At 34.4% G+C, this 18033-nt stretch overlaps 1 protein-coding gene across 7 annotated transcripts in view; it reads right to left on the bottom strand.

Annotated features, from left to right (window-relative positions):
- Nucleotides 1–18033, bottom strand: part of CCSER2 (coiled-coil serine rich protein 2) — a 120600-nt gene that overhangs the window by 40118 nt on the left and 62449 nt on the right. For all 7 annotated transcript variants that reach the window (XM_051982361.1, XM_051982362.1, XM_051982360.1 and 4 more), the window contains 2 exons: nt 1731–1817; nt 438–524 (listed from right to left, as the gene is read on the bottom strand). In XM_051982361.1, the coding sequence (XP_051838321.1) occupies nt 438–524; nt 1731–1817 (174 nt within the window). The remainder of the gene's footprint in view (nt 1–437; nt 525–1730; nt 1818–18033) is intronic.

Genomic DNA, 18033 nt, shown 5'->3' with positions numbered 1-18033 from the left:
AGAGTGAAAATGCTATATTGTGATCCACATTTAGTCCCCAGTCCTCTTTGGATGTAGATGGCTCTCTTCATCACAAAAATGATACAAAGATCTTGTCAAATTCTTTATTATGAACCAGGTATGAAAAAAAGCATTCTAATCTGTCTTAGTAATGCTGACCATCTCTAAAGGAAATGAGAATCAACTGTTCTTGATGAAAAAGTGAGTTACAGTATGAAGAAGCCATCTTCCCCCTTTTGAAAATAAAGACATTTGCTCAAGTGATCTCAGGTAACAAAAAACTTCTGATTTAAAGGTCTTGAAAACAGTGCCATTCAATATGATGGTTCCAAATAGGGTGAATAATAAAATGACGCAAAGCAATATTAATGGAATTTGGAAAATGTGTTGCTTAGTGGATAAGATTTCTGCTCAAACAGAGACACAGTCAGACTTACGAGCTGCTGCTCCAACTGCTGGATTTTTTCATCCTTCTTCTTCAATTCTTCTTTAAGGAGTTTTATCTCATTTAACATATCTTCATTCTAACACAAAACAGAAAAAAGGAAATATTAAATACTTGGGAAGAAGTTTCATGAAGAGACACAAGGCCTAGGGCCTTCTCTGCAAGGCCAGAATAAGAACATGTCACAGATAAGAATTGAAAACTCACAATTTATTTTCATAATGATAGTATCTCCAATGATGCTACAGAAACTAAAATGATCTGTGACAAATTAAAAAAATTCCTTTGCAGCACTAAGAAACTGATATATTTATGCAATATTCTACAGCATATTTCATTAATAATAAGGCTGTATAATTTACTGAAGAAATCAAAACTTGAACTTGAATTCATCTGTTCCTATCTTTTAAAAAAAAAACCTAATTTATAAATAAATAAATACAATTTTATGAAGATCAAACACTTGCAAACAATAATAAATTTGGGATTTAAGTTTGGTTTCTTTGGTTGGTTTTAGGCATAAGGGAAAAAAAAAACCAAACCTAAAAAACTTTTTGGAATTGGCAAGAAAAATCAAACCAAAACAAAACATTAAAAAAGAAAAAAAAAAACTTCTGAAGTACAAGAAAGGAAAGCATATCTAGCCAAGAATTAATCTGGGGGGAGGAGGAAGGGGGAATTATATATATATGGGAGGCTTAAAGGATTTCAAGCTCAATAAGTCAACAGTGTCACCTGACAGTGACCAAAACTATGGTGGCTTCATAGGAGGCAGAGTATTCCCAGGACTGGGGACATCTGTCTCTCTCTCTGTCCTCTAACTGGTCAGAACACAACTGAAGTACTGCATTCTATTCTGGTAACATTTCAGAAAGAATGCTGATAAGTTGGAGAGCATTTAGAACAAAGAAAACAAAATGGGGAAGAAGCCCCCTGAGATACATGAAAGATGCTTGAAAAAGAGATGGTTTTTTGGGGGTGGGAAAGGGGTAATTAGGCTCTTGACATAGGAAAACAGATTCAAATTGCTCTGTTTGATGTCAAAGGGCAGAATAAGTTATGAAGAAGCAAAGTTGAATTTGCTGTAAGGAAAAATTTAACAGGCAGAACTATCCAAGAGTTTCATAAGGTAATGGATCTGCCCTCAAAAGTGGTGGTAAAACAAAGACTGGACAGCATTTCAGGAATTCTTGTTCAGATTAGATTGTAAGGCTTTCTTTTTTTTTGTGATTTTGTGATTATGATGATTACAATGACAAATTAAAACAAATGGAACTTCTTGTACCTTATAAATCTGATCCCCAACTTCTGATTCTGGTTCTGGACTTGACGGCAATGACAGCTGAATATCTTGTGAGCCATTCCCATCATTCTATCCAAAAGAAAAAATAAATTAAAAAAAAAAAACAAGCACTAGTGAAATTCATAAGTAAACTAAAATTTTTAGTCATATATTTCCCAATTTCTTAAACTGTGATTTAAGACTCCATATAAGATCTCACAACTGAATGTGAGGGTCATGAAGTTATAATTTGATTATCAGTAAATATTTGAGTCATATACCTAATTTTATATATTTATGTACCGGGGGTCATGTAAAAAATTTCTTGGGTGAAAAGGGGTCCCAAATAGAAAAAGTTTAAGTAGTTCTGATCTATTTCAAAAGGTTCTCCATCTTTAAAACAGAGCTGACAATATATGGCAAAAGAGAACAATTTCACCTGCTTTCCCTTTCCAGACCCTGAAGGAATAAGCAGTAAAAATGTCCCCAAATAAGTCAGGAAGGAGAAAGAACGTCATCTAGAGAACAAGGAGAATTTGTCTTTGAATGATCGAGGATGTGACTATAAAAGTGAAGTTCTCCTCAATGTTCCCAAAAACATACTGACCCCTTTGTGAGTGGTAACGTCAAGGTAATGATTTATATGATACTTCCTGAGTAGAAAGACAAGTGTACTAACACACAGCCACTGCTCTTAAAACATGGTGTTTTCAATTTTTAACACCTGACACATATCACTATGTTAGCAAAACAGTGTTATCAACTGACTCAATATAAGTATTATTTATTTACTGTCACAAGGCAGCAAGCCTGCTGTGAGACATTCCAGAGCCCGCTGACATGGAGACAAGAGGCAATGGGGCCCAATAAAAGATGGAAGGAAGTCAAAAGGCAAGGGCCAGAACATGGGTAGGGCTCTTTTTCGTAAGGAACAAGAATGGCCCTACATCTTGAATATGAAAGATACCAAAAGTTTGGTAGGGAAAAGTAAGGATTTTCTTCACTACTGGCACAATCTTATTTTGCCTAGGACTAATCCCATTACATAGTGTCTAATGAGTGAGTTTATCTATAATATTTTATACTTCCTTTATTCTTCTTATAGTTTAGCTCATTGCTGAAATAAAAACAATGTAAATAATATAAATATATAACATAGTTAATATAACACAACATATAAATTATGTAATATAAACAAAACTACAAATGAATACAACGTCAATGACATTGAAAACATTTAATAAGAATCAGAACTTGAGAAACTTTGATCTGAATTCAAAGTGCAATTTTATTTACTGAGTTAAGACTAGGGAAAAGGTACAAACTTATGTCATTTTCTTTTCATTTTCAAATAATTCCATATTTATGAAAAGAAAAAAATTATTAATTTTTAAGAAAAATTTGGAAAACAGTAATAATTACTTTAAAATTTTATAACTGATCAGTAGTAAAGGGCATGTAACTTATGAAAAGGATCCCAGGACCACAGGTCACAAAACTTACAAAAAGTTTTGGGGGGCATGTCCAATTTAACCTGTTCTCATCGCAGAAGAAACAGATCCAGAAAGGCCCCCAAGTTGTGACCTCAAGGTCACATGGGCAGGAAATGGCAGGGCAAAGGATTATAAGCAAAGTTTCAGATACAAAACCCAAGATTCTTCCCACTACGAGGTGTTCCACTCTACTGCAAGTTTTTGAATTAATTGACTCTTGTCAATCGACGTGTGAAGATCCTGAATGGGAAGTAATGGCTCCTATTTATTTCCTTAAAAATGGCCAGTGGTTTATAAGCTACTCTTCCAAATATAACAAACGGCAGCTTCTCTACTAGGACAGGCATATTTGCAATGTACAGAATTTTAAAAATTTTTATTAAAAAAAAGATTAAGAAAAAAGAAAAGGAATACAAAACAAAAGAGAATATTACCATGTGCCCAGCAGAACATCAGGGAGGATTCAAAATATCTAACAATGAATTAGCAATTCAAGAAAGTATCGGTGTGTATATATAGATGTAAATCTATATATACATATATGTAGAAATTATATTCATGAATATTCAATCATATTAATTTTTTCTTTACTTCCTTGCAAATTGTTCTTTTGTTCTCTGCTGTAAAACTTTTTTACTTTATTCTTTTTTTCCCTCCTTTCATCCCCCCCCCCCTTCTCCCCAGAGGCTATAGTAAAGTAAGGATATATTTATGTGTGTGTATGTGTGTATACCCATTCATAAACACACACACACACATACACAAATACAAAACACATCTTTCCTATCTCTGATAACTCTCTTGTTTTAATTCTGCTCCTTAAACTTGCCTTGCTATCCCCCCATTCATGGATTCCTTCCTTGTCTTCCCACACCCTTTGCTTCCCTGTCCTCCCATCCCTTCCCCCTTATTTCTTTATAGATTTTGGAGGATGCTATATCCTTCATGATATATTTATGTAGTGTTGCCTATTTAATCTATTCCTGATATGAGTAGGTTTTCAGAACTACTAGCCCTCTTCCCCCCTTTAATGCCTCTGTCTATTCTTCCTCTGCACCTCATTTCTATAACATAATTAGTATTTTTACCTGAACTCTGCCTCAATCTTTTTTTTAAGCTGCCCCATTGCTGATGGTAATCTTAAATGATGTACATTTTCATGTTAAAAAAAAAAAAAAAGAATTTATCCACGTTGAATTCCTTGAAATTGATTTGACTCTAATATGTTAATTTCCTATTATGTTCTATTAGTTTGGTTGACAGAAAGTTCTGAAAATCTGCAAGTTCATTGAATATCCATTTTTTTCCTCATTCAATATTATAGATAATTTTGCCAGATGTGATATTTTTGGCTACAGACCTAGTTCTTTTAATTGCCAGTAGATATATTTTCAGGACTTGCAGTCTTTTATTGTGGCTGCTGCCAAGTCCTATACAATCCTAACTGTAGCTCCACTGTATTTAAATTGTTTTTTTCCTTGTTTCTTGCAAAATTTTCTCTTTGATCTGGGGCTTTTTCAAATTTGGCAATAACATTTCTGTATGTTTTCCACAAAGGCCCTCTTTGAGATAGTGATTGGTAGATTTCTTCCTATTTCTACTTTTTCCTCATATTCTAATACTCCAGGACAATTTTCTTAGATTATTTCTTGCATTATTGTGTCAAGGTGCTTTTTTTTGTCACAGCTTTCAGATAATCCAATTATTCTTAATTTTCTTTTCTTGACTTGTTCTCTAGATCTGTTGTTGTTCTTATAAGAAATTTTATTTTCTATTCTATTTTTTCATTCTTTATAATTTGCTTTGTTATTTCTTGGACTCTTATAGCTTCATTGGCTTCCCCTTGCCTAATTCTAATTTTCAAAGAGTTATTTTCATCTTTGAGGCTCTGTATGTCCTTTTCTAGTTGGTTAATTTTTACCCCCCCATAATCCTGTTTTTCTTGGATGGTTTATTTAATTTTTAGTTTTTCCTCACTCTCACTTGATTTTAACTTTTTTTTCTTTCTTCTATAAATTCTCTCGGGCAGAGAACCAATTCATATTACAAAACTTTTTTTTTTTTTACTTCAATGTCCTCCTCTGAAGATTAACCCTGATCTTCCCTGTTCCACCATAGTAAATTTCTAATGGTTGGGTTCCTTCTTTTTTGCCAGTTCATTTTTTTTAATAAGATATATACATACATATATATATATATATATATATATATATATATATATATATATTACTGTAAGGTTCTCTAATCAGGCTATATTGGAGTGGTGCTCCTAGCTTCATTTCAGCTCTTCCCTCTGACCTGGAACTCCAAACCAAGAGCTTCCCACTTCTGCAAATTCCCGCAGCCAGCAGCTTCTATGCCCTACTGCCTCTGCACTCATAGTATGCTGGTTCCTTCTTGCCTAGGTCCAAGTCTGTGCAGCACAGCTGGGTCTGGCATTCCCAATCAGCCGAGGTTCCCTCAATCTGCTCAGACTCAGATCCCACAGTTGGTGAGAGCAAGATTTCTGTGGTTCCCAGTTAAGGCTCCAGCCACATCTAATTAGCCCCAGGAGTCCCTACTAGAGGTTTATGCAGAGCTAACCTGGAGGTGTTTGTACTTTTTAGGGGTTAATTCACAGCCTAGGGGCCTCAGATCCTTGAGAGTTGTTCTAGGAAGATCCAGTTTTGCCCCAAGTCTTCTAGATTTTTCACCTGTCAATGTTTTCCTGAAGGCACAATTTTGTTCTATTTGTGGGGCAAATCTGGAGAGCTTGAAATTTACTGACCTACTCTTTTATCTTCCCAGAATCTTCCTCACAACGTGCAGAAATTTAATCATAATCACAGGATTTAGACCTCGAAAGGGTTTTAGAGATCATCAAGGCTTTGAAACCCATCTGCCCTGATCAAGCACTCTTTCTACAATCCTTCACAGCACTATATTAAAAAGGAACAAGCATTTATGTCTGCGATGGGCACAGTGCTAAAGTGCTTTTAGCAAATATTCTTTCATTGGATCCTTACCATCACCCTATGAGGTAGGCACTATTATGATCCCAATTTTACAGATGAGGAAATTGAGGCTAATAGCAACTGAATGACTTGTCCAGCTACTAAGTCAGGGCAAATTTGAACTCATGTCTTTTTGATTTCCAGGCTCTGTATCCTATATACTATGGCATCACCTCTGTCTCATTCATGCTGACAATGCAAAGTGGTAGTTAGGAGCATTTGAACAAATTTAAAAAAAAAAAAAAAGCTTAAGGCATTATAAAAATGAGAATTATGTTTGCTGTACAAGAATGGAAAAAACATGAAGAAAATCTGAAAATGTGCCTAGTTAGTTTTTGGCAATTGGGGTTAAGTTACTTGCCCGGGTCACACAGCTAGGAAGCAGTAAGTGTCTGAGGCCACATTTGAACTCAGGTCCTCCTGACTTCAGGGCTGGTGCTCTATCCACTGCTGCTAGCCACCTAGCTGCTCTGCCTAGTTAATTCTTAAAGGAAGCTGAAAATGTCACAACGAACTACGAATATGAAAACAGCAAATAACCATATCACATTTTTGATCTGTTAGTTACATTTATCATCAGAAAGGTCGCTTATAATGTTATATATTACATATTATAGAAAGGATAAATTTATCTTTTGATGTTGGAAAAATAAACTTAAAAAATTTTTCCCCCACAAACTGAATGCTACATTCTCTAAATGTCCAACTATCTTTGAAGCACTTTAATCATTTTTGATAGAAATCTTTCTAAAATATACACTTATTACTTGATTTGCTGAGCACAATTTAATCTTTCCCTAAGAAATAAATAAATAAACATACTTCAAAATGATATTTTGGATCCAATTAAAGCTGTTTGCTGAAACTGTCCCAGTCTTCTAATTGAATTATTACATCCCCATTTTTTATTTTTGTTCACATAGGCTGCTCCTACCCTCTTTTCCCTGTCAAAATGAATAATCTTCTTTCAGAAAGATTGCCTCAAGCAATCCTAAAATTAACTTCTAATTTGCAATCTCTCCGGCCCTAAGTAAGGACTTTCCCTATTTAAAAAGAAAAAAAAAATTAGTGTCAGAATTCTTTGACCGGTTTCAGGAAGCAAAGGTCCTTCCTTTTTATTATTTGATCCAAGTTTTGGACAAGTAAAGGGACTGGATAACTAACTTTTGGAACTAGTCTGCAGCTATTATTTTCTGGCTCCAATTTCTAGCCAAGTTTTCTTTGTAGGTATTGGGGGTCTTTGAATTTGAAGAATCCAATGGAATTTCTATTCTTCAAATACTCTTAAGTGCCACTGTAAACATTACTTGATTAGGTCACATCAAGGAAAGACTTGGAAAAACTATACTAGGCTCTCCTAAAGAGAAACTGATTTTACACCCCGAGTGATCCTAAGAAATATTGCGAGAACAGCAGCTACCTTTCTGCAATTTGACAAATAAAGTGATGGTCCCATCCTGTCCACAATGAGGGTACCATATTCCAGGCACTACAGTGGCAACCACACAGAAGAGGCTTTTATTCTGGCACTAAATCCACACAGTCAAGTTTTCATCTGTGGAATTCAGAACTGAGTCAACTAGAATTTCACAATCACTATAGTTGTTTCTTAAGAATGGCCCTTGAATTTATTCATGACTTTTAAATTTATCATTGAAAAAGGACATGAAGCAATGTGAAACCCACACACAGAATGTTAATATCATTCCAGTGGTCTTAGAAATATCTGTATGGGCAGATGTACATACACATAGTATTTAAGCGATAAACTAATGAATTTTATTGGTTTACTTTTAATCTAACATTAGGAAGATATTTTAATTTGTTTAATAAACTTCAAATATCCTCATGATTTTGATTTTAAAAACTGTATAATAATTATTTCATGATTTTGATTTTGAAAACTGAATAGCAATTAAAATTATTTTTCTTGGGTTTTATGTAATTATTTTAATATATTATTACACATTATCAATAGTAAAAATTTATTATATTTATCTTAAATGCCTGAAGACCAAGTTTTTTAATATGTAAATGAACATACATAACAAAATTAAGTTACTACAGACAACATATCAAACCATGTGGTAGAATTAACTTTAGAACCTTCTAGACTATGAAATACATATATATTTTAAACATAATCATAAGCTTCCAGAATCAGTTCTGTAACCCAGTTCCCAGAATCAATATTTTTTATGTAATCAAGAAATCACTTTCAATTACTGAATGTAACAATTTAAAAAGGGATACTTAGACACTGTCACCCTTTTCTAATATTCCTCCCTCTAGTTCCCCGTCTCCATTCTGAGAAAGAAATGCATAATATTGTAGTATAAGGATAATGCCAATAGTGACAACAATCACAGCAGCATTTACGTGGTGTTTTAAAGATTTGCAAGAGGATTTTAGACACAGGCTACCTCATTTGATCCTTACAACAACAAACCTGAGGTGGGTTTTATTATGTATCTTGCCCAGGATCACACACAGCTAGTGAGTATCAAAGGCAGGCCTTTCTGACTTCTAGTCTAACACTATCCAATATGCTAATCTCGATCTGCCCCCCAAACCAAAAAACCTCTCTCTGCCTCTTGGCAAGATTTTTGATCTAAACTGAAGGCAGGATCCTAGCAGAATCTGATCTCAAATGATACTACAAAACTGGAATCATCAAAACAATTTTGTTTTGTTAGGTTAATTAACAAATTAACAAATTTGTTAGGTTGATCAGTAGGACAGATCAGGTACACAACAAACTGAGGCAAAGAGGCATTGTAATGAATTTTTTTTTTTAATTCAAGATTGCAGATATTAGGACAAGAACTATTCAAAAAAATTGTTGGGAAAACTATTTGCATTTATATATTTATTAAATCATCTAGCAAAACCTACGTATAGACCAACATCTTACACTGTGTATCAAAATAAGCTCAACATTGGAACATGATTTAAAGGGTAACATCTTAAGTATATAAGAAGAGAATGAAATCAGTTATCTGTCAGATCTATGGAAATGAGAAGAGTTCATGACCAAAGAAAAGACAGAGATGTCCATAGGAAGTAAAATAGACATAAAGTTAAAAAGTACCACTTCATACCAATCAGATTAAGTTGGCAAAAAAGGAAAATTGCATTGTTAATGAAGATGTGTACTTGCCCAACTCCTATTAAGTTTATATCACAAAGAGATCAAAGAAAAGGAAAAGAACTCATATGCACAAGAATATCTATAATAGTTCTTTCTGTAGCAGCAACTGGTGAATAGTTGAACAAATTATGGTGTATGAATGGGATAAAATATACCATGTTGTAAGAAATGATGAAAAGAATGGTTTTGGAAAAGCCTGGAAAACTGCATGAAATGATATTAGGCTGAAGTGGGAAAACAAAGAGAATAATTCAAACAAAAGCAATGATATTGTCAAGATGATAAATTTTGAAAGACTTGGGGTATATATAATCAACACAATGACCAGCCAGCCAGGATTCCAAAGGACTTATGATGAAACATGTTAATCATCTCCAAATGGAGAGCTGATGGACTCAGAAGTTCAAAGTGAAGAATATTTTCATTTCTTTCTTTTTTATGTTGTATGCAGGAGGGGGAGAAATGTGGCTAATGTGGAAAATTGTTTTGAATGATGACGAATATTTGCAATGTGTTTTGTTTTCTTTACTTTTTCAATAGATAGAGGAGGAAGAAAGGGAAGGAGAAAACTGGAATTGAATATAAAATTGAACTTTTGAAAATGACAAAAAAGAAACTTTGAGGCAGTATTTTTAGCACCTAAGATAGAATTCAATTTTCTGAAGATAAGTTGAGCATCACAATAATCAGGAAGCCTTGGGTCCGGGTCTCCCTCAGACACATACTTTGAACCTGCCCAAGATACTTGACATATATTTCAGTACTGACTACAAGACTATAAAAATGTACAAGTTTTGTGGATCTCCATTAATGAAGGGAGTCTTCCCATACTGAGAACCTAATACCAATGAAATATCATTGGTCAGAACTCATTTGGAATTAAACTAGTTAGGGAAAGAAGAGAGAGCCAGAATTCTCAAGAAAGAGCATCAATCTTGGAAGTCAGAAAATTAATCTGGGTTCTTTTACTAAACTAGTTTGTAATCTTGGACAAACACTTAAGCTCTCTATATCTCAGATCTTAAATTTGCAAAATGCAGATAAAGATATTAGCCTATGAAATTTGTAGGGATGTTAGGAATGTAAAATAAAACTTTTTTTTATAGAAAAAGATTGTAAAGTAGTGTAAAACTTTTGTAAAGTTTTATGTTTTTTACAAAGTTCTACATAACTTAGAATGTGTCACACATCAACAATACACCAACAACAATGGTACTTTTCATATGGTTTTTGAGATGATGATGTTCCTCAAATTTAAATTCCTTAAATATAGTCTTTTTTCCTAATGTGCCTTGTATCTAATATGTATTCAATAAATGTTGATTGTACTGAATTTTTATGTATGCCATTATTAAGAAGTTTGTATTGCAAGAATATCTATAATATAAAATTTCCTTTTTGTAATTACATATTTCTGTTATAATATGCCTGGGGTGAGGGGCACTAAAATTCTACCATTTTCAAAAATAGTAAATCAACTAAAAACAAACATTTTAATATTAAATTCATCACTTAGCTCTTTTTAACAATGTGGTGATTCAATGAAATCCAAATAGAATTGTGATGGAAAATGTCATCTGTATCCAGAAAAAGAACTATGGAGACTAAATGTGGACCAAAGCATAATATTAATTTTATTTTTTTATGTTGTTGTTTGCTTGACTTTTTTTCCCCCTTCCTTTTTTTATCCTTTTGATCTGATTTTTCTTGCATAACACTCAAATATGGAAATATGCTTAAAAGAACTGCATATATTTAACCTATATCAGACTGCTTGCTATGTTGGAAAAAAGAGAGGTGAGAGAAAGCAGGAGAAAAATTTAGAACACAACATCTTACAAAAATGAATACTGAAAACTATCTTTACAGGTATTTGAAAAAAAATGAAATAGTAGTGTTAAAAAGAAAAAAGAGTTCAAGTAACCTAAAAAAGTCAAATCAACAAGCATTTACTATAATAAATAATAAACTTATTAATATTAACAACAATAATATAAATTCATCTCTGGCACAATTCCAGTAAAGTTTCACAGTTATCCCCCCCACTTGCCTTAGTAACTTTTTAATATTGGGTAGTTCCTAAGATATTTGCCATTATGAATATTCTGCAAGACAAGAATAGGCAATCTTAGGAAACTGTCTCTAACTTCAATAGATAATTCTGAAAATAAAATGACTAATAAAAAGAATATTTTTTTCATGGAAAACTGGAAAAATAATCATCTCATAAGATTTGGAATGGTCAAGCTTCATAAGACAGAAAAATCAACACATGTAAATATGAAGTACAAAGTTCATTCCAGAGGTTGCCAGTAACCCTGAGTTCACCACTAATACCACTTAACTATACTTTGTCACTTAGTTCTAAACATCTTAGAGGCTTTCCTGTTGTTTCAGCAGGATTTCTGGGCTCAATCAACAATTTGCATTGACTGAATGATTCACTGATCCTATTCACTGTCCCATTTTAGGATTTTCCTGTTAGCAAGGCAACCAGTAGCCCAAACCTTTGATGATCTCAAAATTTTAGGGAAATGAATGATAGTTTTTCCCTGAATAAAAAGGGTCCATGTCCCTAATCTATGCTGTCCGGGAAATCGTGCTTTTTCAAAAGATTAACATTACAAATATCTCGAGATTTATATCCATGTTAACTCCCACCCTTTTCAAACATAGTATTATGAACGATTCTAGTTTACATACTTCAGAACTTTTTATACTTTATTAAACTGTGGGAAAAGTTCATAACAAATACCATCTTACCCAACTGGTTCGTGTAAGCTGCAAACACTGGTATCTTCCTACATGTTCCAAGACACTTGAAATAGACATAACTAATTTACATTTTTAGAAAACTAACAGGATCATCACTACAGGATTTGGTAGTACTGAAAAATCCATTGTTGACAAACATCATCAGTGAGGTCAACAAAGCTATTTTGTCTTTGAGATATGTTGTAACTCAGTCACAAAGATACCAAAAGGTAGAAGAGTTGGGGAAAATTACTTTGAAAACATTTTTTAAAAAACATTTTCTTCACACAGAAGGAAATGAACAAAGTACATTTCAAATATATAGACTCTGGAATTTAAAGAAAATATTATTTAAAATAATAAGTAATTGCAATTCATATGTGAAATCTTGCAATAAGATCAGGTAAACTATGGTTGAAATTAATTTAAAATTTAAATTAATTTTTAAAAATGAGAAATTCCAATAATTTCTTGAAAGTTAATAATGACATGCTGGGGAAAGGAGCTGTGTTTTAATATTTTACATTAAAAAACTTTAGACTTCTAAAATAAGCTTCAAAAATCTCTAAAGAGATATGTAGAAACTTTCCACAAACCTTTTAGAAAAGGACAACAAGAGAGACAAGAAGACTAGAGGGTATAAAAAGGACGAGAAAAAGACTAATAATAAGAAAAAATTTTTTATAGTATTTTATTTTTCCAAATATATGCAAAGATAGTTTTCAACTTTCACCTTTGCAAAACCTTATATTCCAAATTTTTCTTCCTCTTTCCTCTCCTCACCCCTACCCTACACAGCAAGCAATCGGATATAGGTTAAAAAGGTGCAATGAGAAGAAATTATTTCAACAAAAGTTTAAAGAGAGAGCAATGCCTTGGTCAATGTAGATAAGATGACCACCATGAAAATAAACTTATGTGATGCACCACCACCTATTGTAGTAGATGAGAAGATAGAGAAAGAACTCAATAAAATCTTACAAATGAATTAGATCCATCTATATTACTCAATAATCACATATGCAATGATTTCATCACAAAGGGAAGCAGAGTTTGGAAAGAAACTAAATAATACAAAAATGAGATAAAGTTGTATCAAAATCAGATCCAAGTTAAATATGGTGCTAGCATTTTAATTTTTAAAACCCACTGAGGGATAATTCTAAAGTGATGTGGAAAGGAAGGTATGCTACAAAGAAAGGTGACCTTTAAAAACCTATATTTGTATCTTTCAATGACAAGAATGCTTTACACATATATCAAAAACGTTGTTATTGAAAATGAGGAGAGGACAAACAAACTTTCATCAATAAAAAGCTTTCTATGGGAAAATCCATTCCCAAGCAAACAATTTTATTAAAGGTACAAAAATATAAAATCTTACTGTGCTCATGAGTTTTTTTTTAATTTAAATTATTATTATTATTTTTATTTTTAAAAGGAGAGGGTATAAAGAAAGCTGTCATCAAATAAATGTATGGCTGGGAAAAAAAGGCTCATGGTGGGATGTCAGCAGGAAGTACCATCTGCAATTCCAAAACATCTTAGAAAAAAAAAGTGTGTGTGTATGTGTGTACACACATATATAATATGGAATATGACTTTATGTTTTAAGTATTTATTAACATACTCTTAAGAATGCTTTGTATTTTAAGTATTTATTTTGTGGAGCAGGAAATAAATAGCTGATACATACATATATATCCTACCCCCCTAATTATCTACTTTGTACATCTAATATCTTTTTTCAAGAAGCAATCCCTTTTGAGGAGACCCGAGACATGAGCCATATCTAAATTTACCTAGTTTTACTTTGAAAAGAGATATAACAAGCCAGAAGAGTTAAAGAAAAAAAGCCTGATGCCCTCTCTTGGGGTTAGCCCCACCCTATCTTCAGGATGAAACTGGGATCCCTCTGAGACCAGAGCTGCCTTTTCTTTGAAGAAAGGAGTCTCGCCTGGCCTAAAGTTAACACAACAGTGGAGGAAACACCAACCCTGATAAAAATCACATATCCACGGGAGTATTAAGAGGTTAAATGGAATTTTATTTAACTCAGTGAATTCATCTAAACCCCAAGAAGGCACAAATTTATTCAGAATAAAACTAAGAGGATTTTCTCAATGGTTTCTCCTAAAATTATACAATTTAAGCCCTATTAAAAAATAACAGCTTTATTCTCATGAGCAGTAAATTATCTTTGTATATCCCTTCTTATACTTCATATACTGTATGCACTTCAATAAACATAACTAAATGGTTTAATAAACTAAGGGAGCAAAGAACCTCTAACCTAAGTTCTAAGGGTTAGATTTGGCCCCCAGGTAAAGATCTGTTTGATCATCATGATCAGCAAAGCCTAGAAAAGAATTTCCCCCCTGATTGGAGGCTGACTCAATTATTTCTTTCAGAGTAGAATCCTGGGATATCTAAAGATAAAAATCTATTGAAAATTAAAACTACTTCAATTATTATCAAAGGTTAGTAATAAAAGCTTTAAGCCAGTTCAAACATGTAGTGATAAGAACAGTTTACCTATAAGAGCACTGAATCTGCCACTCTTTTATTCCCCCCCCCTCTTTTACCTTCACCTTCTGCCATGCTCCATTTATTTCTCTTTGATATTCTGTCTTTCTCTTTTATCATTACCAAGTCTTTATCCTCCCTATTATTTTCACATGATTAGTCAAATTATGGAATGGAAATACATGTATAAATATGCTTCATTTATTGAAGCTCCAACCCACATAACTTGCCTCTAAAAAATAAAAATAAAAACTCAATGAAGAAGTCTAAAGGAGAGATCAGTTTTACTAATATCCTAAAAAGAGAAAGGAGGACTTCCAGACCATTGGGCAGATCTTTAGAAGAGTTTAGTAAGAAACCTAGACAAGAACTCATATTGGAGGAAAAGACAAAGGGGGACTGTTAACTGTGCTAGGAGTCTCCAAAACAAGGAAACCACAGAGTCCTCAAAATACAAAGGGTTAAGAAAAAACATTTATATAGCACTTACTATGTGCCAGGCACAAAATGATCCTGGAGGCAGGTGTGTCTATTATTCCCATTTTAAAGTTGGGAAAACTGAACCAACAAAAAGTGAAATCATTTGTCTCTCAGAACCCAAGTCTAGGCCCAGGCCTGGAGCACCCCAGGATGAAATTCCAGGAAAAGGTGGGTCTCAGAGGCCCACATTTATCCACGTCACTGCAAAGATGCGGCCCAGCACTGAGTGAGGGGGCGTGACCAGAACCAACCAAACAAGACGGTACCTGCCCTCCTTCTGGACACCAGAGCCTTCTCTGTTGGGGGCAGGCACCTGGCCGACATCTAGCTCCCATGAACTATTCCTTGGTGGTGACGAGCAGGAGGAGGAAGAGAGAAGGGGAAAAGAAGGGGTGAGAGTTGGAAAAGAAAAATAAGGAGGAGAAGGAGGAGGAGGAAGAAGAAAAGGAGGAGACAAAGACAGATAAGGAAGACTCAGCCTTTGCTCTGAAAGAACTCAAACAAGCCCATTTGGGGTAGGCAGGAAGGACTTGGAGGCAGGAGGGACTTGGAGCCTGGGGGGGAGGGGGTTCTGCTGCAGGGTCTCACAATCAGGCAGAAGGGAGATGGAGGTTCTAGGGGGCCCAGCTATTAGGCAGGATCTCTCTCTTGCCTCTCTACACTAGGGAAGAGCAAACATATGTTGTATGAAAGTGAGGGCTCCAGGGAGATCAGAAATGGGCAGATAGGCCACAATATATCTACACTCACTGTAATAAGCGTTTACAATGTGATCAAAATCAAAAAAGTCTGTGGTATGAGATAACAAAACTTAATGTCAATGCCTCCAAGTAATCAATGTCCAAGTGAAGCATTATTGTATTTTTTCTGAGCAACTTGGGAACAGCCGGTTGTGTAGGGACAAACATTTAGACCTGGAATTGTATGCCTTCTCTGGAGGATGGATCATGGATTCCTCTACCCCTTCCTGAAGGATATCTGTATCTTCTCTCCTCACTTGGCCTCAAAGGTAACACAATTCCCCAGTTGTCTCCTGCGCTGTCTTCTCATGCTTCCCCTATTCCTTCACTGGAGTGATCCTAAGACTCTGTTACTGGACTCTTTCTACTTCCTTGGCTTCAACTATCACTTCTGGTGAATGATTCTACAATCTTCTATGTCTCCTACTTAGACCCTCTAATGACCTGTAAATTATTTCAAGCTAAAGGTTCTACCAATAGATCAAACTCATTATGTCCAAACATCATCAGCTTTATGTTTTCCCTCTAAGAAATGAGCCTACTTCTGACATTATTTGGCAGTTTCACCAGAATTCACCCTGTTTCCCATGTCTGACCTTCCATATTAATTCTGATTCTTCTTTTTGCTTTGCTTCCAAATCTCTGATGCCTCTTTGAGTTATGGTATGACTGTCTATCAGGCCTGTATTATCACTTCTGTTAATTATTAAAATGGGCTCTAAACAATAGTCCTACCTCTATACATTCTTTTCTTCAATCTATCATTTACATTAATGCCTTTTCTTATGGATTTCTTTATGAGCTTTAAAGCACTAGAGATATTACAATTATTGCACATAGATAGCACAGTTGTTAGAGGATTGGTCATGATATCTGGAAGACACCTGAGTTTAAATCCTGCCTCACACCATTACTGACTCTGAGCCCAGAGACAGGGCTCTCTCTCAGCTTTAATTTTCTCACTTGAGAAATGCAAGGGTTGAATCCAATAGACCCTCTACAATGATTATAAATCTATAATGCTATAATTTGTATAGGTATGATAGTTATCTGCTCAAAACTCTTTTTTTTTTTTTTAATAATTTTTTTATTGATAGAACGCATGCCAGGGTAATTTTTACAGCATTATCCCTTGCATTCATTTCTGTTCCGATTTTACCCCTCCCTCCTTCCACCCCTTCCCCGAGATGACAAGAGTCCTTTACATGTTGAATGGGTTGCAGTATATCCTAGATACAATATATGTGTGCAGAACCAAACAGTTTTCTTGTTGCGCAGGAAGAATTGGATTCAGAAGGTATAAATAACCCGGGAGGATCAAAACTCTTTAATTACAACTTCTATAGTTATCATACATGACTTTATATTACAGTTATTAGTGTATTTATCGCATCTTCCTACTGAACTATAAACACCATGAAAGAAGAAATCACATATTAGCTGATCTCTGGTCATTCCTAAGCACCCAGAACAATGTTCTAATGTGACATAAGAGGCACTTAAATGTTTGCTGAAGTAAGCTGAATCAATGAATGTCATAACCAAAACTCTATCATAACGTGGCAAATAAGAATTTTAAATAGCTTGAAAGCTCAGACCTTATATAATGATTAGTATGGTAGTTTCTAATTCTCTCCTCTCAAATCATTCCCCCACAGTTTCTCTCTTAGCATTCCCTAGAGAATAAGTCATCTCTATCCTTATGGGAAAGGTGATATCTATTAGCTCTGCCTTCCTCCAGGTGCTCTCCAAGCCTAGAGTTACAGTTTGGCAATTATGGCTTACTGGATATATTACCAGGCCTGGAGTAATTTACTAGCTGTATGACCCCAGGCAAATCATTTAAAACACTATTTGCCTCAGTTTCCTCATCTGTAAATGAGGATAATAATAGCACCTACTTCTCAGAACTGTTGTGAGGAGTGAATGAGATAATATTTATAGTTTTTTATAAATTCAGACAATGATGATGATAGCCCAGTGCGAGCTTGAACTACTTTATCTGTTACTGCCCCCTCCCTCAATCCTCAGCTCTGCTAAACTCAGCAAACCAAGAGTAACTACCCAAGCCCCAGAAAAAAAAAGTTCTTGTCACCAGTGTCCTTGGCACTGTCAGATGGTTCAACATCAGAAACTGATAGGATTTTATCAGTGGAAATGTCATTAAAG

Source organism: Antechinus flavipes, chromosome 2, assembly GCF_016432865.1.
Source record: "Antechinus flavipes isolate AdamAnt ecotype Samford, QLD, Australia chromosome 2, AdamAnt_v2, whole genome shotgun sequence".
Classification (NCBI taxonomy): Eukaryota; Metazoa; Chordata; class Mammalia; order Dasyuromorphia; family Dasyuridae; genus Antechinus; species Antechinus flavipes.
Note: the sequence above shows the minus strand (reverse complement) of the source record. Positions and strands in the feature narration are given on the sequence as shown.